The 26,778-nt window shown below is 46.2% G+C and overlaps 1 protein-coding gene across 1 annotated transcript in view; it reads left to right on the plus strand.

The window, feature by feature from the left end:
- PLPPR4 (phospholipid phosphatase related 4) overlaps positions 1 to 26,778 on the plus strand; it is a 194,077-nt gene that overhangs the window by 103,453 nt on the left and 63,846 nt on the right. The window contains exon 3 of the mRNA XM_063939851.1: positions 8,807 to 8,936. Coding sequence (XP_063795921.1) covers positions 8,807 to 8,936 — 130 coding nt within the window. The remainder of the gene's footprint in view (positions 1 to 8,806; positions 8,937 to 26,778) is intronic.

Below are 26,778 nucleotides of genomic sequence, written 5' to 3' on the forward strand. Positions count from 1 at the left end.
GGCTGTGGCTACCTCTGTGTCGGCACTCGGCAGCCCGTCCATAATTGTATATACCACCTAACCGTGGTTTTTTTTTCTTTCTTTATACATACATACTAGTTACGAGTATACTATCTCTTTATCAACCAGTCTATATATTAGCAGCAGACACAGTACAGTGCGGTAGTTCACGGCTGTGGCTACCTCTGTGTCGGCACTCGGCAGCCCGTCCATAATTGTATATACCACCTAACCGTGGTTTTTTTTTCTTTCTTTATACATACATACTAGTTACGAGTATACTATCTCTTTATCAACCAGTCTATATATTAGCAGCAGACACAGTACAGTGCGGTAGTTCACGGCTGTGGCTACCTCTGTGTCGGCACTCGGCAGCCCGTCCATAATTGTATATACCACCTAACCGTGGTTTTTTTTTCTTTCTTTATGCATACATACTAGTTACGAGTATACTATCTCTTTATCAACCAGTCTATATTAGCAGCAGACACAGTACAGTGCGGTAGTTCACGGCTGTGGCTACCTCTGTGTCGGCACTCGGCAGCCCGTCCATAATTGTATATACCACCTAACCGTGGTTTTTTTTTCTTTCTTTATACATACATACTAGTTACGAGTATACTATCTCTTTATCAACCAGTCTATATATTAGCAGCAGACACAGTACAGTGCGGTAGTTCACGGCTGTGGCTACCTCTGTGTCGGCACTCGGCAGCCCGTCCATAATTGTATATACCACCTAACCGTGTTTTTTTTTTCTTTCTTTATACATACATACTAGTTACGAGTATACTATCTCTTTATCAACCAGTCTATATATTAGCAGCAGACACAGTACAGTGCGGTAGTTCACGGCTGTGGCTACCTCTGTGTCGGCACTCGGCAGCCCGTCCATAATTGTATATACCACCTAACCGTGGTTTTTTTTTCTTTCTTTATACATACATACTAGTTACGAGTATACTATCTCTTTATCAACCAGTCTATATATTAGCAGCAGACACAGTACAGTGCGGTAGTTCACGGCTGTGGCTACCTCTGTGTCGGCACTCGGCAGCCCGTCCATAATTGTATATACCACCTAACCGTGGTTTTTTTTTCTTTCTTTATACATACATACTAGTTACGAGTATACTATCTCTTTATCAACCAGTCTATATATTAGCAGCAGACACAGTACAGTGCGGTAGTTCACGGCTGTGGCTACCTCTGTGTCGGCACTCGGCAGCCCGTCCATAATTGTATATACCACCTAACCGTGGTTTTTTTTTCTTTCTTTATACATACATACTAGTTACGAGTATACTATCTCTTTATCAACCAGTCTATATATTAGCAGCAGACACAGTACAGTGCGGTAGTTCACGGCTGTGGCTACCTCTGTGTCGGCACTCGGCAGCCCGTCCATAATTGTATATACCACCTAACCGTGTTTTTTTTTTCTTTCTTTATACATACATACTAGTTACGAGTATACTATCTCTTTATCAACCAGTCTATATTAGCAGCAGACACAGTACAGTGCGGTAGTTCACGGCTGTGGCTACCTCTGTGTCGGCACTCGGCAGCCCGTCCATAATTGTATATACCACCTAACCGTGGTTTTTTTTTCTTTCTTTATACATACATACTAGTTACGAGTATACTATCTCTTTATCAACCAGTCTATATATTAGCAGCAGACACAGTACAGTGCGGTAGTTCACGGCTGTGGCTACCTCTGTGTCGGCACTCGGCAGCCCGTCCATAATTGTATATACCACCTAACCGTGGTTTTTTTTTCTTTCTTTATACATACATACTAGTTACGAGTATACTATCTCTTTATCAACCAGTCTATATATTAGCAGCAGACACAGTACAGTGTGGTAGTTCACGGCTGTGGCTACCTCTGTGTCGGCACTCGGCAGCCCGTCCATAATTGTATACTAGTATCCAATCCATCCATCTCCATTGTTTACCTGAGGTGCCTTTTAGTTGTGCCTATTAAAATATGGAGAACAAAAATGTTGAGGTTCCAAAATTAGGGAAAGATCAAGATCCACTTCCACCTCGTGCTGAAGCTGCTGCCACTAGTCATGGCCGAGACGATGAAATGCCAGCAACGTCGTCTGCCAAGGCCGATGCCCAATGTCATAGTACAGAGCATGTCAAATCCAAAACACCAAATATCAGTAAAAAAAGGACTCCAAAACCTAAAATAAAATTGTCGGAGGAGAAGCGTAAACTTGCCAATATGCCATTTACCACACGGAGTGGCAAGGAACGGCTGAGGCCCTGGCCTATGTTCATGGCTAGTGGTTCAGCTTCACATGAGGATGGAAGCACTCAGCCTCTCGCTAGAAAAATGAAAAGACTCAAGCTGGCAAAAGCAGCACAGCAAAGAACTGTGCATTCTTCGAAATCCCAAATCCACAAGGAGAGTCCAATTGTGTCGGTTGCGATGCCTGACCTTCCCAACACTGGACGTGAAGAGCATGCGCCTTCCACCATTTGCACGCCCCCTGCAAGTGCTGGAAGGAGCACCCGCAGTCCAGTTCCTGATAGTCAGATTGAAGATGTCAGTGTTGAAGTACACCAGGATGAGGAGGATATGGGTGTTGCTGGCGCTGGGGAGAAAATTGACCAGGAGGATTCTGATGGTGAGGTGGTTTGTTTAAGTCAGGCACCCGGGGAGACACCTGTTGTCCGTGGGAGGAATATGGCCGTTGACATGCCAGGTGAAAATACCAAAAAAATCAGCTCTTCGGTGTGGAGGTATTTCACCAGAAATGCGGACAACAGGTGTCAAGCCGTGTGTTCCCTTTGTCAAGCTGTAATAAGTAGGGGTAAGGACGTTAACCACCTCGGAACATCCTCCCTTATACGTCACCTGCAGCGCATTCATAATAAGTCAGTGACAAGTTCAAAAACTTTGGGTGACAGCGGAAGCAGTCCACTGACCAGTAAATCCCTTCCTCTTGTAACCAAGCTCACGCAAACCACCCCACCAACTCCCTCAGTGTCAATTTCCTCCTTCCCCAGGAATGCCAATAGTCCTGCAGGCCATGTCACTGGCAATTCTGACGAGTCCTCTCCTGCCTGGGATTCCTCCGATGCATCCTTGCGTGTAACGCCTACTGCTGCTGGCGCTGCTGTTGTTGCCGCTGGGAGTCGATGGTCATCCCAGAGGGGAAGTCGTAAGCCCACTTGTACTACTTCCAGTAAGCAATTGACTGTTCAACAGTCCTTTGCGAGGAAGATGAAATATCACAGCAGTCATCCTACTGCAAAGCGGATAACTGAGTCCTTGACAACTATGTTGGTGTTAGACGTGCGTCCGGTATCCGCCGTTAGTTCACAGGGAACTAGACAATTTATTGAGGCAGTGTGCCCCCGTTACCAAATACCATCTAGGTTCCACTTCTCTAGGCAGGCGATACCGAGAATGTACACGGACGTCAGAAAAAGACTCACCAGTGTCCTAAAAAATGCAGTTGTACCCAATGTCCACTTAACCACGGACATGTGGACAAGTGGAGCAGGGCAGGGTCAGGACTATATGACTGTGACAGCCCACTGGGTAGATGTATGGACTCCCGCCGCAAGAACAGCAGCGGCGGCACCAGTAACAGCATCTCGCAAACGCCAACTCTTTCCTAGGCAGGCTACGCTTTGTATCACCGCTTTCCAGAATACGCACACAGCTGAAAACCTCTTACGGCAACTGAGGAAGATCATCGCGGAATGGCTTACCCCAATTGGACTCTCCTGTGGATTTGTGGCATCGGACAACGCCAGCAATATTGTGTGTGCATTAAATATGGGCAAATTCCAGCACGTCCCATGTTTTGCACATACCTTGAATTTGGTGGTGCAGAATTTTTTAAAAAACGACAGGGGCGTGCAAGAGATGCTGTCGGTGGCCAGAAAAATTGCGGGACACTTTCGGCGTACAGGCACCACGTACAGAAGACTGGAGCACCACCAAAAACTACTGAACCTGCCCTGCCATCATCTGAAGCAAGAAGTGGTAACGAGGTGGAATTCAACCCTCTATATGCTTCAGAGGTTGGAGGAGCAGCAAAAGGCCATTCAAGCCTATACAATTGAGCACGATATAGTAGGTGGAATGCACCTGTCTCAAGTGCAGTGGAGAATGATTTCAACGTTGTGCAAGGTTCTGATGCCCTTTGAACTTGCCACACGTGAAGTCAGTTCAGACACTGCCAGCCTGAGTCAGGTCATTCCCCTCATCAGGCTTTTGCAGAAGAAGCTGGAGGCATTGAAGAAGGAGCTAAAAGGGAGCGATTCCGCTAGGCATGTGGGACTTGTGGATGCAGCCCTTAATTCGCTTAACAAGGATTCACGGGTGATCAATCTGTTGAAATCAGAGCACTACATTTTGGCCACCGTGCTCGATCCTAGATTTAAAGCCTACCTTGGATCTCTCTTTCCGGCAGACACAGGTCTGCTGGGGTTGAAAGACCTGCTGGTGACAAAATTGTCAAGTCAAGCGGAACGCGACCTGTCAACATCTCCTCCTTCACATTCTCCCGCAACTGGGGGTGCGAGGAAAAGGCTCAGAATTCCGAGCCCACCCGCTGGCGGTGATGCAGGGCAGTCTGGAGCGACTGCTGATGCTGACATCTGGTCCGGACTGAAGGACCTGACAACGATTACGGACATGTCGTCTACTGTCACTGCATATGATTCTCTCAACATTGATAGAATGGTGGAGGATTATATGAGTGACCGCATCCAAGTAGGCACGTCACACAGTCCGTACTTATACTGGCAGGAAAAAGAGGCAATTTGGAGGCCCTTGCACAAACTGGCTTTATTCTACCTAAGTTGCCCTCCCACAAGTGTGTACTCCGAAAGAGTGTTTAGTGCCGCCGCTCACCTTGTCAGCAATCGGCGTACGAGGTTACATCCAGAAAATGTGGAGAAGATGATGTTCATTAAAATGAATTATAATCAATTCCTCCGCGGAGACATTGACCAGCAGCAATTGCCTCCACAAAGTACACAGGGAGCTGAGATGGTGGATTCCAGTGGGGACGAATTGATAATCTGTGAGGTGGGGGATGTACACGGTGATATATCGGAGGGTGAAGATGAGGTGGACATCTTGCCTCTGTAGAGCCAGTTTGTGCAAGGAGAGATTAATTGCTTCTTTTTTGGGGGGGGGTCCAAACCAACCCGTCATATCAGTCACAGTCGTGTGGCAGACCCTGTCACTGAAATGATGGGTTGGTTAAAGTGTGCATGTCCTGTTTTGTTTATACAACATAAGGGTGGGTGGGAGGGCCCAAGGACAATTCCATCTTGCACCTCTTTTTTCTTTTCTTTTTCTTTGCATCATGTGCTGATTGGGGAGGGTTTTTTGGAAGGGACATCCTGCGTGACACTGCAGTGCCACTCCTAGATGGGCCCGGTGTTTGTGTCGGCCACTAGGGTCGCTAATCTTACTCACACAGTCAGCTACCTCATTGCGCCTCTTTTTTTCTTTGCGTCATGTGCTGTTTGGGGAGGGTTTTTTGGAAGGGACATCCTGCGTGACACTGCAGTGCCACTCCTAGATGGGCCCGGTGTTTGTGTCGGCCACTAGGGTCGCTAATCTTACTCACACAGCTACCTCATTGCGCCTCTTTTTTTCTTTGCGTCATGTGCTGTTTGGGGAGGGTTTTTTGGAAGGGACATCCTGCGTGACACTGCAGTGCCACTCCTAGATGGGCCCGGTGTTTGTGTCGGCCACTAGGGTCGCTTATCTTACTCACACAGCGACCTCGGTGCAAATTTTAGGACTAAAAATAATATTGTGAGGTGTGAGGTATTCAGAATAGACTGAAAATGAGTGTAAATTATGGTTTTTGAGGTTAATAATACTTTGGGATCAAAATGACCCCCAAATTCTATGATTTAAGCTGTTTTTTAGTGTTTTTTGAAAAAAACACCCGAATCCAAAACACACCCGAATCCGACAAAAAAAATTCGGTGAGGTTTTGCCAAAACGCGTTCGAACCCAAAACACGGCCGCGGAACCGAACCCAAAACACAAAACCCGAAAAATTTCAGGCGCTCATCTCTAGATTGAACACACCACACCCAAATCTATCTCTCTCTGCACATGTTAAATCTGCCTCCCCTGCAGTGCACATAGTTTTGCCCAATTGTTAACAGAAGTGCTGCTGCGATCAACTTGGAATTACCCCCTATGTGCTTGTAAGAAAAGAAAAAAAAACTAAATGTAAAAATGTGTGTTTTACGGCATTAGCTGAATTTTCTTATTTTTTGTGAAGCAGAGAGTAAAGGTGGCAGGATTCAGGTACCTCAGCCAGTGGTGTAGCTTTGTGGTTATGTAATTTGCTCTCACTTGTGTATTGTACCTATTCTTGGGGTGGAGGTGGCTTTCCAACATAAACAAACATACTGTAAACCTATTAACAATAGCATAAACAGTTCAACATATGTTGTTGTTTTTTTGCTTAAACTAAACAAAAAATAGTAAGATACAGCAGGTATTATACACATATGCATCATATTCTGACGAGTACTGTTGATAGATATACAATAAAGCATGCATCCTAGTAATACACAATACAGAGAGTATCCTAATGTCCGCCAAACATTGCAAACAGCATGCTAGTGTTCTCCAAACAATACAGAGAGCATCTTACTGGCCACCATACAATACAGAGAGCACCCCAGTGGCTGCCATATAACACAAGAAGCATCTTAGGGCCTAATACGGTGGGGCATGCAAAACCGATGTTCACATAGTTGAGCAACTATTTGGAATTGCACTTGTGGCAAAAAAATCAGACAACTCTTATAGTGCATGCATTACACAGTGTGTGCGCACAGTATCAGAAATAGGGTGGCAAAGTGATGGGTGCTCCTGGATGGTGACTGGAAGGTGTCTTAAAGCAAACACAAAAAAAATAATCTCATTTGCATATTATATAATATAGGAAGAATCTTAGTGACTGCAATATAAAACAGAGAGTTTCCTAGTGATGAATATATAATCTAGAGACCTTTCTAATGAGAGATGTGCAATATAGAAAGCATCAAAGTGACCACCATTCAAGTGATGGCCATTTCATGCAGCAACCATTGCACAATCTCATACCCAGCCTATGCTCAGGTTGCATTTTACACAGATTTACTCCACCCCTACTACCATGGGTGGGATACACAAATAAAGAGTGGTTTACAGTATAGCTTCTTATGAGCCCAAGATACCTTACTCCTGCCACCTTTTCTCTCTTTTTTAACCACATGTTCATCACTTTTACCCTTCCCTTTACTTCAGTAGGCCAGAATGCATGTCCCATCAGCACCATGGAAAGCGCTCACCATAAGATGGCCATACACCAAAACATTTATTGTGAGATCTGGCTGGTTGGAATGAAAATATGGTAATGTATGAGAGCAAGTGACAATTGACCATTTGTTCCTTTGTTCCCAAACACTGGAAAATAGCCAAACATGGTCAAACAAACAAACAAACAAACTGGTTAAATCCATTTGATTTAACCAATTTGTCTGAATGACCGTTTTAATTCCAACCAGCCAGATCAGGCAATAAATCTTTAGGTATATGGACAGCAATAGTCGAGTCATGCAATCCTTTACAGTATACTGAGAACAGATGGTTGGGTGGGGGATTAAACATAGTTTCCTACTTCTACATTCCCCAGTGCACCCTTAATGCCCCAGTCTGACACTGCCTGTGCAGACCATTTATTTACTGCTGCATATGTCCACATGTAGAAATGTAGTTCTTTATCCATCTCGCACAATGTGTCCCACCATCCCTCCTGTGCAGGGTCGAAACTAGGATTTTCGTCACCCGGGGCAAGGCAGTAATTTGGCGCCGCACTGCATGGCAAAGAAGAGAGTTTAAGACAGTAGCTGGCAGTGGAAAGATCCCAGGTACTGGCACTCACCCACACAGCATCAGAGCCAGTTCCGTGCAGACAGGTGGGGCAGATACACTGCCCTGGGAATCATCTGATGTCTCACTAGAGCAGCACAGCACTGTTGGTAAAAAAAAACCCTGCTCATCTGTAACTCCTCAGCACCCCCTCAAATCCTGCACCTGGGGCACATGCCCCCTTAGGCGCCCCCTAGTTAAGGCCCTGTTCCCATGGCAGCTCTCCTCATGTTCTAACTCCTCAGAACTGCCCTGTTTCCTCTTCTTACCTTGTGTTTAGCAAGTGATTGGTATATTTTACTTATCAGACTGAAAGGTGGAACTAAGCTTTGGCATCAAAGTCCAGAGTCACAATCCTTTCCCATTACATGGAAGTGCAGAAGCCAAGTTTCAAACTTGTGCCTCTCTGTGCCAGTGGCTGTGCCCATGGGGTAAATAAGAACACTGAATAAGTTATGATATGTAACTTATTTATTACTAATGGTACCCTCTAAAACCGTAGATGACTGCCTAGAGTCACCCAGTGGTGGTAGTACGGGCCCCCTGCCTTCGATTTTGTGTACATTGAGTAATGTACATTATAAAAAGTCACTTAGTCAATATTATATTGATCAGTAAAGTAGAAACAAATAAACATTTACAGGACAATAATTTTCATTTAATAGAACTGCCTACATTTTGTTGCTAGCAGAAAAACTTCATCTCTCGCAGCCTACCCTCGATTCTGAGTCACGTTAGTGCATCTGGTTGTCATATAACAAATGAACCCCTCCCAACTTCTCCCATTAGAAGGCGCAAAACCCAGCAGTAACTTGAAAAGTTATCTGAAATAAAGATGTGATTTCATTTTTTTGTGACTGACTGCAATTATTTTATTTTCAGATAATGGTGGGTGAAGGTGTCCTGTATTGTTGCCTGTCTAAGCGGAGAAATGGGATTGGAGCAGAAGCAAATATCAATGCCGGAGGATGCAACTTTAATTCCTTTCTAAGAAGAGCAGTTAGGTTCATAGGTATGATTTACTGCATCATATCATCATGGATACCATTTGACTTACTATCTATATATGTGTGTATGTATGCAGGGCCGGTTCTAGACCTTGTGGCGCCCAGGGCAAAAGTTTCCTTTGGTGCACCCCCACCCCGACAGGTAGAACAGAGTTAGTGCACGCTGAAGGCGCATGCCAAAAATAGGGGCGTGGTTTTGTAGGGAAGGGGCATGGCCACAGTTATGCCCCCAGTAGTTGTGCCCCCTGTAGCTGTGTCCCAAGTAGTTGTGCCCCCAGTAGATTTGCCCCCAGTAGTTGTGCCCCCTGTAGCTGTGCCCCCAGTAGTTGTGTCCCCAGTAGCTGTGATCCCAGTAGCTGTGCCCCCTGTAGTTGTGCCTTCTGTAGTTGTGCCCCCTAGTAGCTCCTCTTACAAACACAACAAAAATAAAAATACTCACCAGCCCCACTCCTGCTTCCCAACCGCTGCTGCTCTGTCTCTGGCCGCCCGCTCCTCTCTATGGGAGAGACGTCATGACGTCTCTCCCATAGCGCCGCACAGACACTAGAGGTCAATTATGATCTCTAGCATCTGACAATGGCGCTGTCTGCACAAAGCACACACACAGCCCACAGTGCCTGCTGCAGCAGGGGAGCGGGTGGGCGGCGGGCGCCTGTGGGCTGAATGCGGCTGCACCCACTGAGCCCTTCTTGCCCACGCCTAGATCTGCTCCTGTATGTATGTATATATGTATGTGTATATATATATATATATACATATGCAAAAGAATGAGGCGGCACTCCAAAACTTCTTAACCAGTGATCGGTTTAGTGAAAATTCATCACATCACAACATCAATGTTTTGGGGAATTAAAACCCATCATCAGGATCCTGATGATGGGGTTTAATTCCCCGAAACGTTGATGGGTAGTAGAAGCTAGGGGCCCCCTCTCTGTGCCAAAAACATGGACTCTAGTCCTGACAGTCCCCCCTTGATGGCAGTCCTGAATACACATTTTTACTTTTTTTATCAAGAGCCAAAATTCTACTATGCACACTGAATAATGTATAAATATTATTATGTTTTATATTATCAATTATTTGTATATAACATTATACTCCGTTTTATGATGTTAGTCATTTTAGAAGGTTCTTAATTATTTGCTTTTGCCATGTTAAGTTTTTTATTATAAATAGTGCAGTGCCATCCTTAGTTATTAAATTATGAAAATAGAATATTTTCTATCGCTGCGATGAACAGTGATAGAAATGTTTCTACGATCACTAGCAAAATGGACGTCTTTGTACTGTGCAGTTAATCATGAATACAGTATGAACTCAGCGACATATACCAAATATAGATGTAAAAGTAGTTATGTTTTATGAAATATTTTGTAAAACCCTATTATCTAAAAAGAAAAGTTTATCATAAAATTTTTAATAAAAAGACAGTTTAAGGAATTTGGGGACTTCCGGTGGGCGGACCTACGGCTGGCCGCATTTTAACGAGAGCTCTCCGTCCCCCTGCTCCCTTACCATCTAATAAGGGGAGCAAACACACACTCCGGCCCCTCCAAACATCACAGGGCCTGGCGGAGATAGAGGTGGGCAAGAGGGCACCAACACCCCAGCTCCCCGCCGCCTCCAACCCCGGATCTCGGACGCCAGCTGTGGCGTGTGCAGCCCGCGGCCGCCATCTTGAAAGTGGCCGGGCGCCCTGCTCCCCCTCTCCCCCGTCCTGCCTACCGCCCGAGACGAAAGAAGCGGTGCTGTGCCGGACCATCGCGCCCCTGTGTCCCGGCTCGTAGCAGCGGACGCTGCTAGGCAACAGAGCGGGACCCAGCCGGCGGGGAGACGACGCCGCTGGAAGCCGGGGGGAGACGCCGTGCAGGCCCCCCTCCTCCCCCGCAATACAAACACAGGTACTGGCCACACTGGACTGCTCTGCTGCGCAATATAAGCCAGCAACAGTACAATCACTTGAGGTGTGCTCTCCAAAGCTGCTGGCTGCGCCCTGTATGACCCCCTGATGCCTGAATTCCTGCATGGTGCCTCTCCCAGACCACAGGATCTGTAAACACAGCCCTCCTACTTGCTCTCCCTACACCCCTGCCTACCATCTATTCGTGCCAACACATTTCTCCGTGAAGGGGGGGAGAGGTTGCTGACCCTCGCACAGCTTCTGGAGCTGCTGCGCGCAGAACATATATTATCCCATCGGCGATTGACGTGCCGCATTGTCGTCAGCTGTGCCCACGCACTTGTAACTCGACAGACATAATACTCCCTGCAGGGCAGGATAATTGATTTCATCTACTTTCTCATCGTGACACGACACATCCTCTTTTTATTATCATGGATAAATATGTGGCAAAATCTCAGCGAGGTGGTCGCGGATCCGCACCGGTGAAAACTAAGGAAACTAGGGCCTCGTCCTCCATGCATGCTTGCTCTCCGCCTCCCTCACCCAATACCAATGTCTTGGACAGTGTACCGGACCCCTCCAGATACACGGCAGACGCGGTGACCAGGGCACAGGAAATCTCTGACATCCTCTCGCCGCTGTTGGACAAGAAACTCGCCGGTCTGAAAGACGCCATCGACACCACCATGACGCAGCTAAAGGAACACAGCTCCCGGCTGGATGAGGCCGAACAACGGGTCTCGAACCTGGAAGATGATCTGACGGCGACGCGTTCTATCGTCGATAGTCAAGCATCCACTATCTCCGCCATACAAGAAAAGCTCGAGGATTTAGAAAATCGTAATCGTCGAAATAATCTCCGGCTGATAGGCTTGCCAGAATCGGTCAAACCTCGGGAGCTGCTGTCCTTGGTCTCTACCTGGCTGCCGACGGAACTTGGATGTTTGCCGGGAGGTGAATCCATGTTGATCGAGCGAGCTCATCGCATTGGCCCTGACTTCCAGACGGACCGCCGCAGACCCCGGCCAGTCATATTTAAATTTCTTAACTACACGGACAAGGTCAAGACGATGGAAGCATACCGCAAAGCTCAAGGCCTCGCCTATCACGGCGATAAATTGCTTCTGTTCCAAGACTTTTCGTATAATGTAGCCATGAGAAGGCGGGAATTCTCTCCAGCTTGCAAGATCCTATTTGAAGAAGGAATCCGTTTCGCCCTGCTTTATCCAGCAAAGCTTCGTGCTCAATATAATGGGAAAACGTATTTGTTCGACACCTCTTCAGCAGCCAAGACGTTTGCAGAATCGTTACGAGATCCGTCCTAGCCGGCCTCCAGAGACAAAGACTTATAACATGTTTTCCCATGGACTCAGAACATTACTCATCTTTCCTAATGATTTCATGTTTGGTAATGTATGGCTGCTTACAAATTACCTTATTGTTATGATCATTACCGCACAGTATGTTTGTGGAACCGAATGTTCCTGGATATCCCTACCCCCCTTCATTCCCCTTCTCCCTCTTTACTTAATCCTCATTCCCTTTCTTCCCCCTCCCTTTTCTGTTTATTTAGATAGAATTATGTTTATGGTTTCTAAAGTGTCCTCTGGACCACTGTTTTGGGTTAAAAAAACTACATCAGAAAATGGACACACCACTATATTTTGCATACAACAGTTTTTCCTACTGATCACATGGCATGGATTCATTGGTATTTACAATAGTTGGGCCTCCCTACTCGCTGGGATGGGGAGAGCCACATGGTTTATTGTATTGATGTTTTACACGTCCGACAGGACAGGCATCGGTTGATTTTTGATTAAAATGGCAGTTTCTTTGGAGACTAAGACAAATCTCAAGTTCCTTACTTGGAACGTCGAAGGCTTAAATACCCCGATCAAGCGTAGGAAGATATTGCAACACCTTAAGCGGCTACGGCCAGATGTTGCGATGTTACAAGAGACACACTGGAAATTAGGAGATCCTAATGTCCTGAGAGACAATTGGTTCCTAGACTACAAATCGGCCTCATACACTTCCAAAAAGAGGGGTGTGATAATTATATTCCACAAATCTCTCAGATATACGATATTAGATACCCATACTGATGAAGAAGGCCGGTTTTTGTTTATAAAACTACAACTAGAAGGCGAACTTTATACCCTTGTGACGTTATATGCGCCTAATTCAGAACATAACGCTTTCTTCACGGATATATATGTACGACTTCAGGATTGGGCTGAGGGCAGGATAATAATTGGGGGAGATTTTAACTCTACACTTCACCCTACTTTGGATAGATCAGATACACCTAGTGGCCGCGCACACTCCACACCAGCCGCTCTACAATTTCTATTGTCCTCGCTTAATTTGGTTGACCCTTGGCGACATCAGCATCCTATCGGCCGAGAATACACGTTCTTCTCGCACCCACATGCCACTTCCAGCCGAATTGACTACTGGATGCTCTCCGATACACTGCTCTCCAGGGTAAGCGACTCCAAAGTAGAAAACATTGCCATCTCTGACCATGCACCCACCTGGTTCACACTAGACCTGCACTCTCCCAAAACTACCTCATTTAACTGGAGATTTCCCTCCTACTTATACACATCTCCTGAATTTAAGACTTACTTAGAGACTAATTTCATACACTATGTTAAAGACAATGCACAGCATGAAGATGACATAAATCTCTTCTGGTCTGCCTCCAAGCCGGTGATGAAAGGTTACGTCATTGCATATGTTGCAAATAAACGTAAGAACCTTAATCAGAGATATCAGGATCTGGGTCTGGCACTCACTAATTCATATGCACTACTGTTGTCTTCCCCAACAGAGGATAACCGTAGAATCTATATCGAAACTAAACACCTCTATGATACTCTTTGCACGGAAAGGGCGCAATACGCCCTGGATATTCAAAAACATAGATATTATAAATGGGGCAACAAAGCAGGCAAGCTTCTTGCGAACATGGTTCGTAGTCAGCGCCCCACCCCAACTATTTTATCCCTACATGCGGGCCCTCAATTGACCTCTGACCCAACGGTCATCGCAGACTCCTTTTTGACCTACTATAAGGAACTTTACACTGCCCCACCGGATGACCCTATTAGTGGCATGGCCTTCCTCCACTCTGCCGGATCCTACATTGACTGGAGACGACAGGGCTTCCCTCATGGCACCGGTCACCGACTTAGAATTGGTGACGGTGGTTAAACAATTAGCTAACGGCAAATCTCCTGGCCCAGACGGTTTGAGCGCAGAATACTATAAATTATTATTACCCCATGTTGCACCTCATCTCCTATCACTTATTAATTCAATTTTATCGGGAAATGATGCTCCTTCCACTTTTAATCAAGCCCGTGTGATAGTTCTACCAAAACCGGGGAAAGACCCCACCCAAGTTCAGTCGTATCGCCCAATTTCCCTCCTAAATCAGGACTTTAAGATTCTAACTGCTCTGATGGCGTATAGGCTGCAACTTTTACTGCCCACGCTCTTACATCCGTCCCAGACTGGCTTCGTAAAGGGGAGAACCTCGGTACATAATACCAGACAATTGTTGGCGGCATTGACCGTATCAGCCCAGTCCCCGGGGGGAACATCCCTACTGGTGAGTTGCGATGCTGATAAAGCATTTGACCGTGTGTCGTGGTCGCATCTGCTGAGAGTCCTTCATTGTCAGGAATTTGGGGCTGATTTTGTTAAATTTTTTCGCACTATCTATGCCTCTCCAGCCGCATTCATCACGGTTAACGGAATGAACACTGATACCTTTATGTTGCATAGGGGCACGAGACAGGGATGCCCACTATCCCCACTTTTATTTGACCTGGCACTGGATCCGCTCATCAGACACTGTCATCTCAATACCACCTGGCGCGGGATTAAAATTGGTAATCAAGACCTTAAAGTCACGGCCTATGCAGATAACTTACTGCTATACTTCTCGAATCCCAAAGATGCGTTTCCTAGCTTAATGTCTCTGCTGACGGTTTTTGAATCAATTTCTGGGTTCAAGATCAATAAATCTAAAACCGAGGCTTTAGCCCTCCATCCCGGTGCGACTCGCGACTGGGATGGCCAATTCCCTTTTCGATGGGCAAAACAGACGATCACATACCTAGGCCTTACTATACCTATAAACCCAGCTGACTTATATAGATACAACTACCCACGAGTCATTGCACGTATCCTTGACGACTTTCAGAAGTGGAAACACTTACCCCTCTCTTACCTAGGCAGATGCCAGTTAATTAAAATGATCACCTTCCCGAGATTACTATACCCCATTTAAATGTTGCCTCTACTGATTTCTGAGACAGACCTGAAAACTCTTAACAAGGCCTTCAGTGAATTTATCTGGGTGTACAAAAAACCTAGGATCTCGCTATTTAAGTTGTCCCAATCCCAAAAGCTGGGTGGTGTCAACTTACCCTGCATCAGAAGTTATATGCTGGCTGCGAATTATCGTTACGCAGTCGACTGGATACATGGGTTGGAGGCTTTCGCTAACACCGGCTTGGAACAGGCCTTTTGTCCTGACACTCCACTCGTTAGCTTGCTGCACACACGTCCATCCTCTCTCCCCCCTCAGATACAAAGTAACATCCTACTAATGTCGACATGCACGGCTTGGAGACAAGCACGTTCTAGGATGGGCGTCTCCAGCCATACCACCACCTTTCTCCCCTTATCACACAATCCAGATTTTCGTGGAACAACTATACATAACACGCTGGCTGCTCTGGCACGACAAGACATTAGGCTACTGTACCAGTTGATTGCTCGAGACACTTACCAGAAGTACACATATCCCACTCTTTGCGAGAGGTTTCCACAACTTCCAATCCCACTATTTGTATACTTTCAGATTCGTAGCTATCTTCACAAATCATTGGCCACAATGACAATACAAGACAAAACTAACAGTTTAGATGTCGTCCTACAAGCCACACCTACGGCTCGCTATTCTACAGCCTTTCTTTACACATTTCTCAAAAAGATCATAGACTGGGAAACTACACCAACAGGACTGACTAAATGGGCAGTGGACTTCCCAACTATCACCACTTCCGATATGCTCACAGCATTTAACAAAATCAACAAAATTCTCCCGTCGGCATCCTATGCTGAAATGAACTATCAAATATTACATCGTTCCTATATCACACCGAAATTAAGATTCCAAATGGGTACGGCTCCTGACTCCAAATGTTTTAAATGCGGAGCGCCTGAGGCAGATATATATCACTGTCTATGGAGCTGTCCCGAAATTCTCAAGTTCTGGGATCTAGTACAAAACTATATTAAAACTAAACTGCATATCGATGTGGTGGCCACCCCTGGGTGGGCTATTTGGGACGTCCACTGTCAATCTTCAACACCTGGGCTGTCCCTTGGCCAACGCAGGTTGTTGACTAAAATAGCAGCTGCAAGCAAAAAAACTATCCTGTCACAATAGATAGCTACTGACTCATTGTCCCTAGCTCTGTTGCTACCAAGGTTATCATACCTATTTCACATGGAGTGGCTTGAGATGTCTATTGATAAAGAACGTAAAACTGAAACATTCTTTGATATATGGCTCCCTTATGTACAGAAGTTAGATGATACTATCAAGATTCCCCTCCGACAGGCGGTAAAATACACCACTTGGTATAATCTTGAATCACTTATCCAGTGGCGGTTCTTGCCACGGGCAAGCGGTACTTTTGCCCGGGGCGCCGCCTTCCGGAGGGCGCCGGCGCCATCCGGAGGGCGCCGCACCAGGGCAAGATCCGCCACTGTGCCCCCCGTAGTGCCCTGCTGTGCCCCCCCGCTTTGAAGGGAACCAGACGCGTAGCGTCTAGTTTCCCTTCATGGAGAGGACCTTAGTTGTGCGGTGCGCGATGACGTCATCGCGCACCGCACAGCAAAGGTCCTCTCCATGAAGAGAAACTAGACGCTACGGTCTAGTTTCCCTTCGTCTAGAGGACCTTTGCTGTGCGATGCGCGATGACGTCATCGCGCACCGCACAGCATAGTGGCACAGACACTAGGGGTCATAATTGACCTCTAGTGTCTATGCTGTTCTATGGGAGAGACGTAATAACGTCTCTCCCATAGATCGAAGAGAACAGAAGAGAGGAGGAGAGGAGAAGAGCGGCGCCGCCGGCGGAGGGGGTCTGGATCAGGAACGGGGATGGTAAGTATACTTTTTATTTATTTTTATTTTTTATTTCAGCGCGCTGACCACGCCCCCAATCGAAGCCACGCCCCCCATATTTTTCCCGGGGCGCCACAAATCATAGAACCGGCCCTGCACTTATCCTAGGTCACCCCCCTTTCTAGGAATTGTTAAACTGACATGATTTGTAACCTGTTTCTTCCTTTGCCTGATCATTAATGTTTATTTCTCTACTATGCCATGCTGATCTACTAACATCATTTTCAGTTGTCATATACTGTAATGTATGCTTATATTTTTTGGAAATGTCCAATAAAACATTTTGGAAACAAAAAGACAGTTTAAAAATAAAATAAGTAATACTTTGCTATTTTCTATATATTAATAAACCACGCAGGGTCCACATGGGCTGCTCTCCAGCCATCAAAATGACAATGCATTACTTTTAGGGGGAGATTAAATTGCCAGCAAAGGGTGTAAATTGCTGTTGCCGCAGCGTTTAAATGCCGGAAACTGCACCTCATCTCATACCCTTCATCCGGTCGGCCGAATGCCAGAGTCAAAAGTGCTCACTACCCTATGGGACAGCATACACTTTTGTGTGAAATCAGGCTGCCATACAGTGCAGCTATTATGGCACTGATCGGCCGGGTGAAGGGATTTGCCACCCTTAATCTCAGTAAACCACTGGTGTATTTATAACGGGTGCAGTGTGTGCAGTGCTCACGAGCTCCCGGGATCCAGGGGGGCCCACACCACACACCCTGCACCCATTACTTTTAATACTTACCCTCCAGAGTCCTGTAGTGCAGCAGTAGCAGTGCAGAAATCACTGGAATAATGGAGAGGTGCCCATTTTCACAGTGTTTCATGCATGCACAATAGGAAAATCACTGGGAAAATGGCCACCGTGCCATTTTCCCAGAGACCTGCGCATGCGATCTAGGGGCAGTGCTAGGGTCCCCTAGTGACCCTGTGCCCAGAGCTGCAGTGCTGCCTGCTAGAGAGGAGGGGGCACAGACTGAGCCTGCAAATTGGCCTCTTCTTCTCTAGATGTGCCCCTGCAGTAAACATATAAAATAATACATTTAAAAAATAGACACTTATCTGTAATAAGTTATGCAGAGGCTTTTTAATGTTAGAGTAACCAGTTTCAGAAACAATAACAAACAGAACTGACAATACAGCAGGAAGGTGCTGAAGGCTCAGAGGGCTGCCTGTTGCCCATCACTGCTGTGCCGTCACATTAGGCAAGCAAAACTTAATCAGGACTTAAAGATGGAGTAATGTATGCCGGAATAAACTATCAATTCGACATACAGTACACTGCTAATGCAGTGTCTACTGTATCACAGCAGTCTCTCAATTATTGTGTTCCCATGTGGTGTGTGATTGAACAGAAAATAGGTCATGCCATAAGTAGATTTTCTCTTACATACAATAGGTCTGAAGACTTTTTATTGCTGAATATGAGCATTTATAAAAGGGGCGACATGCTGCAACTTTTTACAATATACCTTTTATCTAAAAAATAAATATATGTAAAGACCGCATACAAATCAGTATTTTATTGGTACAGGTTGAGTATCCCTTATCCAAAATGCTTGGAAGTATTTTGGATATCGGATTTTTCCATATTTTGGAATAATTGCATACCATAATGGGATATCATGGTGATGGGACACAAGGCTAAGCACAGAATGCATTTATGTTTCATATATACCTTATACGCACAGCCTGAATGTAATTTTAGCCAATATTTTTTATAACTTGTGCATTAAACAAAGTGTGTGTACTGTACATCCACACAATTCATTTATGTTTCATATACACCTTATACACACAGCCTGAAGGTCATTTAATGCAATATTTTTGATAACTTTGTGTATAAAACAAAGTTTGTGTACAATGGGGGTCATTCCGAGTTGATCGCTCGTAGCTACTTTTTGCTGCTCGTGCGATCAACTAGACGCCACCTATGGAGGTGTTTATTTTAGCATAGAAGAGCTGCGAACGCTTGTGCAGCCCTGCTATGCTAAAAAGTTTTGTGTAAAACAAGACTAGCCCTGCAATTACTTATCCTATGCGATCGATCCAGCGATGAAGGTCCCCGGAATTGACATCAGACATGCGCCCACCAAACGCCTGGACACGCCTGCGTTCGGATCTCCACGCCCGGAAAACGGTAAGTTGACGCTCCGGAACGCCTTCCTCCTGCCAATCTTCTTGTAGTCGCTACTGCGACCGGTTTCTTTGTACGCGGCATTGCTGGCCATCGCCGGGCAACGACGCGCCTGCGCAATGCAGCCACCATGCATGCGCATTTCCGACCCGTTCACACCGCTGCGATGAACGGCAGCATGCGAACGGGTCGGAATGACCCCCATTGAGCCATCAGAAAACAAAGGTTTCACTATCTCACTCTCACTCAAAAAATTCCGTATTTCGCAATATTTGGATATGGGATAGTCAACCTGTATCAACATTTGAAAGCAATTTTTATGGATTCATTGCTGCTGGAAAGAAGATTCTGAGCAGGGAGAATAAAAACAGCATTAAAATGATACTGTGCAAGAGCGTAGACAGCATCAGTGCAACTTAAAATTGTGCAGACTTTAGTGCGTCAGTTGGTATTGGGAGCTGTGCCTGGTATTGTATTGTTTCCTTGCTGGATGGCTGGGCCGTAACTAGAGGACTGCGAGTGGTGCCACCACTGCACTGTAACTATATTTGCTGGTTGAGCCGCACATAGGGGGTAATTCCAAGTTGATCGCAGCAGGACATTTTTTAGCAATTGGGCAAAACCATGTGCACTGCAGGGGGGGGGGGGGGCAGATATAACATTTGCAGAGAGAGTTAGATTTGGGTGGGTTATTTTATTTCTGTGCAGGGTAAATACTGGCTGCTTTATTATTACACTGCAATTTAGATTGCAGATTGAACTCACCACACCCAAATCTAACTCTCTCTGCACATGTTATATCTGCCTCCCCTGCAGTGCACATGGTTTTGCCCAATTGCTAACAAAGTTCCTGCTGCGATCAACTCAGAATTACCCCCATAATGTCCTTAGGATGCTCTGGGTATTCCTTTTCTGCTGGTATCGGTGGCTCTACCCCCTCAATGTGACGTCATGATGTCACCTCTTAGGAAGGGGTGGGTCTGCACAGGGCTTATTTTATCCCTGCTACTGCCCTGCTGGATAGAAAGTACAGAAATCTGACAATTGTCCACTATGCAGCATTAAACAGTTCTTCTTATAGCAGTGGTTCCCAAACTGTGTGCCGTGGCTCCCTGGGGTGCCTCGGGACACTTGCAGGGGTGCCTTGGATTGGTGGTCCAGGACCAATTCAAATTATTTATGGTCAATATAATAGGGTAAACTAGTGCTGGAAGCTGTCAGTCATAAAATATGTGGACAAACAGAAGCAAATCTTGTCCCTCACCACACAATTGAGCCTATGGATGACATATAAACACAATCTACTTCATTTAATATTTATTTCTAAATTTATCAATAAGAAACTTTTAACCTAGGGGTGCCGTGAAAAAAATCTGGTACTCTAGGGCGCCGTGATCCAAAAAAGTTTGGGAACCACTGTCTTATAGGCTTTATATAAATGCATAAACATTCATTTTCCAAATATATTTAACATAAATGGTGCATATTGGATATAACAGTAAACATTGCCATGTGGAGAATAATGCACATCTGACAATGTAATGCAATGTAAAATGAAGAACTTTAGACTCACATTCTTGTAATGTTGGACTTTGGCACTTGCCATGTTTGAATAGAAAATTATACTTATTGCTTTAAATATGAACATTAAACCTTTTTACGTGTTCATCAGGTGTCTTTATAACACAGAAGATTAGGTCTTATATATATTTTTAGAAGTACATGTTAGTCTCACACAATGTCGATGTCAGACATACTGTAGTTGTGCAATTTTCCTTACTACACATGCATCTAGGTTGCACAATGCATGCGTCCAGAGTAGGGATGAGCGGGTTCGGTTCCTCGGAATCCGAACCCGCCCGAACTTCATGTTTTTTTACACGGGGCCGAGCGACTCGGATCTTCCCGCCTTGCTCGGTTAACCCGAGCGCGCCCGAACGTCATCATCCCGCTGTCGGATTCTCGCGAGGCTCGGAATCTATCGCGAGACTCGGATTCTATATAAGGAGCCGCGCGTCGCCGCCATTTTCACACGTGCATTGAGATTCATAGGGAGAGGACGTGGCTGGCGTCCTCTCCGTTTATAGAGAAGAGAGTGAGACAGTAGAGAGAGACACAGTAGTAATTTTGGGGAGCATTAGGAGGAGTACTAGTTACTTGCTGAAGTGATAGATAGTGTGACTGTATATTATCTGACTTGTGGGGGAGACACTGACAGTGGGGAGCAGTTAGAGTCTGAGAGCAGGAGTAAATATAACGTACAGTGCACACTTTTGCTGCCAGAGTGCCACACTGCCATTGTGACCACACTGACCACCAGTATAATATATATTGTGATTGTCTGCTTAGGAGTACTACTTGCAAGTTGCTGATAGTGTGACCAGTGACCTGACCACCAGTCACCACCAGTTTAATATATATATATATATATATATATAATTGTATATAATATATATATAATATTGTATACCACCTACCCGTGGTTTTTTTTTTTTTCTTTCTTCTTTATACATACTACTATAGTAGCTTACTGTAGCAGTCTGCGGTGCTGCTGAGCTGACTGTGTCCAGCAGGTCCGTCATCAGTCATTACATAATAAATATATATACCTGTCCGGCTGCAGTACTAGTGATATTATATATATATATATTGATTTCATCTCATTATCATTAGAGATGAGCGCCTGAAATTTTTCGGGTTTTGTGTTTTGGTTTTGGGTTCGGTTCCGCGGCCGTGTTTTGGGTTCGACCGCGTTTTGGCAAAACCTCACCGAATTTTTTTTGTCGGATTCGGGTGTGTTTTGGATTCGGGTGTTTTTTTCAAAAAACACTAAAAAACAGCTTAAATCATAGAATTTGGGGGTCATTTTGATCCCAAAGTATTATTAACCTCAAAAACCATAATTTACACTCATTTTCAGTCTATTCTGAATACCTCACACCTCACAATATTATTTTTAGTCCTAAAATTTGCACCGAGGTCGCTGTGTGAGTAAGATAAGCGACCCTAGTGGCCGACACAAACACCGGGCCCATCTAGGAGTGGCACTGCAGTGTCACGCAGGATGTCCCTTCCAAAAAACCCTCCCCAAACAGCACATGACGCAAAGAAAAAAAGAGGCGCAATGAGGTAGCTGTGTGAGTAAGATTAGCGACCCTAGTGGCCGACACAAACACCGGGCCCATCTAGGAGTGGCACTGCAGTGTCACGCAGGATGGCCCTTCCAAAAAACCCTCCCCAAACAGCACATGACGCAAAGAAAAAAAGAGGCGCAATGAGGTAGCTGTGTGAGTAAGATTAGCGACCCTAGTGGCCGACACAAACACCGGGCCCATCTAGGAGTGGCACTGCAGTGTCACGCAGGATGGCCCTTCCAAAAAACCCTCCCCAAACAGCACATGACGCAAAGAAAAAAAGAGGCGCAATGAGGTAGCTGTGTGAGTAAGATTAGCGACCCTAGTGGCCGACACAAACACCGGGCCCATCTAGGAGTGGCACTGCAGTGTCACGCAGGATGTCCCTTCCAAAAAACCCTCCCCAAACAGCACATGACGCAAAGAAAAAAAGAGGCGCAATGAGGTAGCTGTGTGAGTAAGATTAGCGACCCTAGTGGCCGACACAAACACCGGGCCCATCTAGGAGTGGCACTGCAGTGTCACGCAGGATGTCCCTTCCAAAAAACCCTCCCCAAACAGCACATGACGCAAAGAAAAAAAGAGGCGCAATGAGGTAGCTGACTGTGTGAGTAAGATTAGCGACCCTAGTGGCCGACACAAACACCGGGCCCATCTAGGAGTGGCACTGCAGTGTCACGCAGGATGTCCCTTCCAAAAAACCCTCCCCAAACAGCACATGACGCAAAGAAAAAAAGAGGCGCAATGAGGTAGCTGACTGTGTGAGTAAGATTAGCGACCCTAGTGGCCGACACAAACACCGGGCCCATCTAGGAGTGGCACTGCAGTGTCACGCAGGATGTCCCTTCCAAAAAACCCTCCCCAATCAGCACATGATGCAAAGAAAAAGAAAAGAAAAAAGAGGTGCAAGATGGAATTGTCCTTGGGCCCTCCCACCCACCCTTATGTTGTGTAAACAAAACAGGACATGCACACTTTAACCAACCCATCATTTCAGTGACAGGGTCTGCCACACGACTGTGACTGATATGACGGGTTGGTTTGGACCCCCCCCAAAAAAGAAGCAATTAATCTCTCCTTGCACAAACTGGCTCTACAGAGGCAAGATGTCCACCTCATCTTCACCCTCCGATATATCACCGTGTACATCCCCCTCCTCACAGATTATCAATTCGTCCCCACTGGAATCCACCATCTCAGCTCCCTGTGTACTTTGTGGAGGCAATTGCTGCTGGTCAATGTCTCCGCGGAGGAATTGATTATAATTCATTTTAATGAACATCATCTTCTCCACATTTTCTGGATGTAACCTCGTACGCCGATTGCTGACAAGGTGAGCGGCGGCACTAAACACTCTTTCGGAGTACACACTTGTGGGAGGGCAACTTAGGTAGAATAAAGCCAGTTTGTGCAAGGGCCTCCAAATTGCCTCTTTTTCCTGCCAGTATAAGTACGGACTGTGTGACGTGCCTACTTGGATGCGGTCACTCATATAATCCTCCACCATTCTATCAATGTTGAGAGAATCATATGCAGTGACAGTAGACGACATGTCCGTAATCGTTGTCAGGTCCTTCAGTCCGGACCAGATGTCAGCATCAGCAGTCGCTCCAGACTGCCCTGCATCACCGCCAGCGGGTGGGCTCGGAATTCTGAGCCTTTTCCTCGCACCCCCAGTTGCGGGAGAATGTGAAGGAGGAGATGTTGACAGGTCGCGTTCCGCTTGACTTGACAATTTTGTCACCAGCAGGTCTTTCAACCCCAGCAGACTTGTGTCTGCCGGAAAGAGAGATCCAAGGTAGGCTTTAAATCTAGGATCGAGCACGGTGGCCAAAATGTAGTGCTCTGATTTCAACAGATTGACCACCCGTGAATCCTTGTTAAGCGAATTAAGGGCTCCATCCACAAGTCCCACATGCCTAGCGGAATCGCTCCCTTTTAGCTCCTTCTTCAATGCCTCCAGCTTCTTCTGCAAAAGCCTGATGAGGGGAATGACCTGACTCAGGCTGGCAGTGTCTGAACTGACTTCACGTGTGGCAAGTTCAAAGGGCATCAGAACCTTGCACAACGTTGAAATCATTCTCCACTGCACTTGAGACAGGTGCATTCCACCTACTATATCGTGCTCAATTGTATAGGCTTGAATGGCCTTTTGCTGCTCCTCCAACCTCTGAAGCATATAGAGGGTTGAATTCCACCTCGTTACCACTTCTTGCTTCAGATGATGGCAGGGCAGGTTCAGTAGTTTTTGGTGGTGCTCCAGTCTTCTGTACGTGGTGCCTGTACGCCGAAAGTGTCCCGCAATTTTTCTGGCCACCGACAGCATCTCTTGCACGCCCCTGTCGTTTTTAAAAAAATTCTGCACCACCAAATTCAAGGTATGTGCAAAACATGGGACGTGCTGGAATTTGCCCATATTTAATGCACACACAATATTGCTGGCGTTGTCCGATGCCACAAATCCACAGGAGAGTCCAATTGGGGTAAGCCATTCCGCGATGATCTTCCTCAGTTGCCGTAAGAGGTTTTCAGCTGTGTGCGTATTCTGGAAAGCGGTGATACAAAGCGTAGCCTGCCTAGGAAAGAGTTGGCGTTTGCGAGATGCTGCTACTGGTGCCGCCGCTGCTGTTCTTGCGGCGGGAGTCCATACATCTACCCAGTGGGCTGTCACAGTCATATAGTCCTGACCCTGCCCTGCTCCACTTGTCCACATGTCCGTGGTTAAGTGGACATTGGGTACAACTGCATTTTTTAGGACACTGGTGAGTCTTTTTCTGACGTCCGTGTACATTCTCGGTATCGCCTGCCTAGAGAAGTGGAACCTAGATGGTATTTGGTAACGGGGGCACACTGCCTCAATAAATTGTCTAGTTCCCTGTGAACTAACGGCGGATACCGGACGCACGTCTAACACCAACATAGTTGTCAAGGACTCAGTTATCCGCTTTGCAGTAGGATGACTGCTGTGATATTTCATCTTCCTCGCAAAGGACTGTTGAACAGTCAATTGCTTACTGGAAGTAGTACAAGTGGGCTTACGACTTCCCCTCTGGGATGACCATCGACTCCCAGCGGCAACAACAGCAGCGCCAGCAGCAGTAGGCGTTACACGCAAGGATGCATCGGAGGAATCCCAGGCAGGAGAGGACTCGTCAGAATTGCCAGTGACATGGCCTGCAGGACTATTGGCATTCCTGGGGAAGGAGGAAATTGACACTGAGGGAGTTGGTGGGGTGGTTTGCGTGAGCTTGGTTACAAGAGGAAGGGATTTACTGGTCAGTGGACTGCTTCCGCTGTCACCCAAAGTTTTTGAACTTGTCACTGACTTATTATGAATGCGCTGCAGGTGACGTATAAGGGAGGATGTTCCGAGGTGGTTAACGTCCTTACCCCTACTTATTACAGCTTGACAAAGGGAACACACGGCTTGACACCTGTTGTCCGCATTTCTGGTGAAATACCTCCACACCGAAGAGCTGATTTTTTTGGTATTTTCACCAGGCATGTCAACGGCCATATTCCTCCCACGGACAACAGGTGTCTCCCCGGGTGCCTGACTTAAACAAACCACCTCACCATCAGAATCCTCCTGGTCAATTTCCTCCCCAGCGCCAGCAACACCCATATCCTCCTCATCCTGGTGTACTTCAACACTGACATCTTCAATCTGACTATCAGGAACTGGACTGCGGGTGCTCCTTCCAGCACTTGCAGGGGGCGTGCAAATGGTGGAAGGCGCATGCTCTTCACGTCCAGTGTTGGGAAGGTCAGGCATCGCAACCGACACAATTGGACTCTCCTTGTGGATTTGGGATTTCAAAGAACGCACAGTTCTTTGCGGTGCTTTTGCCAGCTTGAGTCTTTTCAGTTTTCTAGCGAGAGGCTGAGTGCTTCCATCCTCATGTGAAGCTGAACCACTAGCCATGAACATAGGCCAGGGCCTCAGCCGTTCCTTGCCACTCCGTGTGGTAAATGGCATATTGGCAAGTTTACGCTTCTCCTCCGACAATTTTATTTTAGGTTTTGGAGTCCTTTTTTTACTGATATTTGGTGTTTTGGTTTTGACATGCTCTGTACTATGCCATTGGGCATCGGCCTTGGCAGACGACGTTGCTGGCATTTCATCGTCTCGGCCATGACTAGTGGCAGCAGCTTCAGCACGAGGTGGAAGTGGATCTTGATCTTTCCCTAATTTTGGAACCTCAACATTTTTGTTCTCCATATTTTAATAGGCACAACTAAAAGGCACCTCAGGTAAACAATGGAGATTGATGGATTGGATACTAGTATACAATTATGGACGGGCTGCCGAGTGCCGACACAGAGGTAGCCACAGCCGTGAACTACCGCACTGTACTGTGTCTGCTGCTAATATATAGACTGGTTGATAAAGAGATAGTATACTCGTAACTAGTATGTATGTATAAAGAAAGAAAAAAAAACCACGGTT

The sequence above is a fragment of the Pseudophryne corroboree genome, chromosome 9 (assembly GCF_028390025.1).
Source record: "Pseudophryne corroboree isolate aPseCor3 chromosome 9, aPseCor3.hap2, whole genome shotgun sequence".
In the NCBI taxonomy this organism is placed as follows: Eukaryota; Metazoa; Chordata; class Amphibia; order Anura; family Myobatrachidae; genus Pseudophryne; species Pseudophryne corroboree.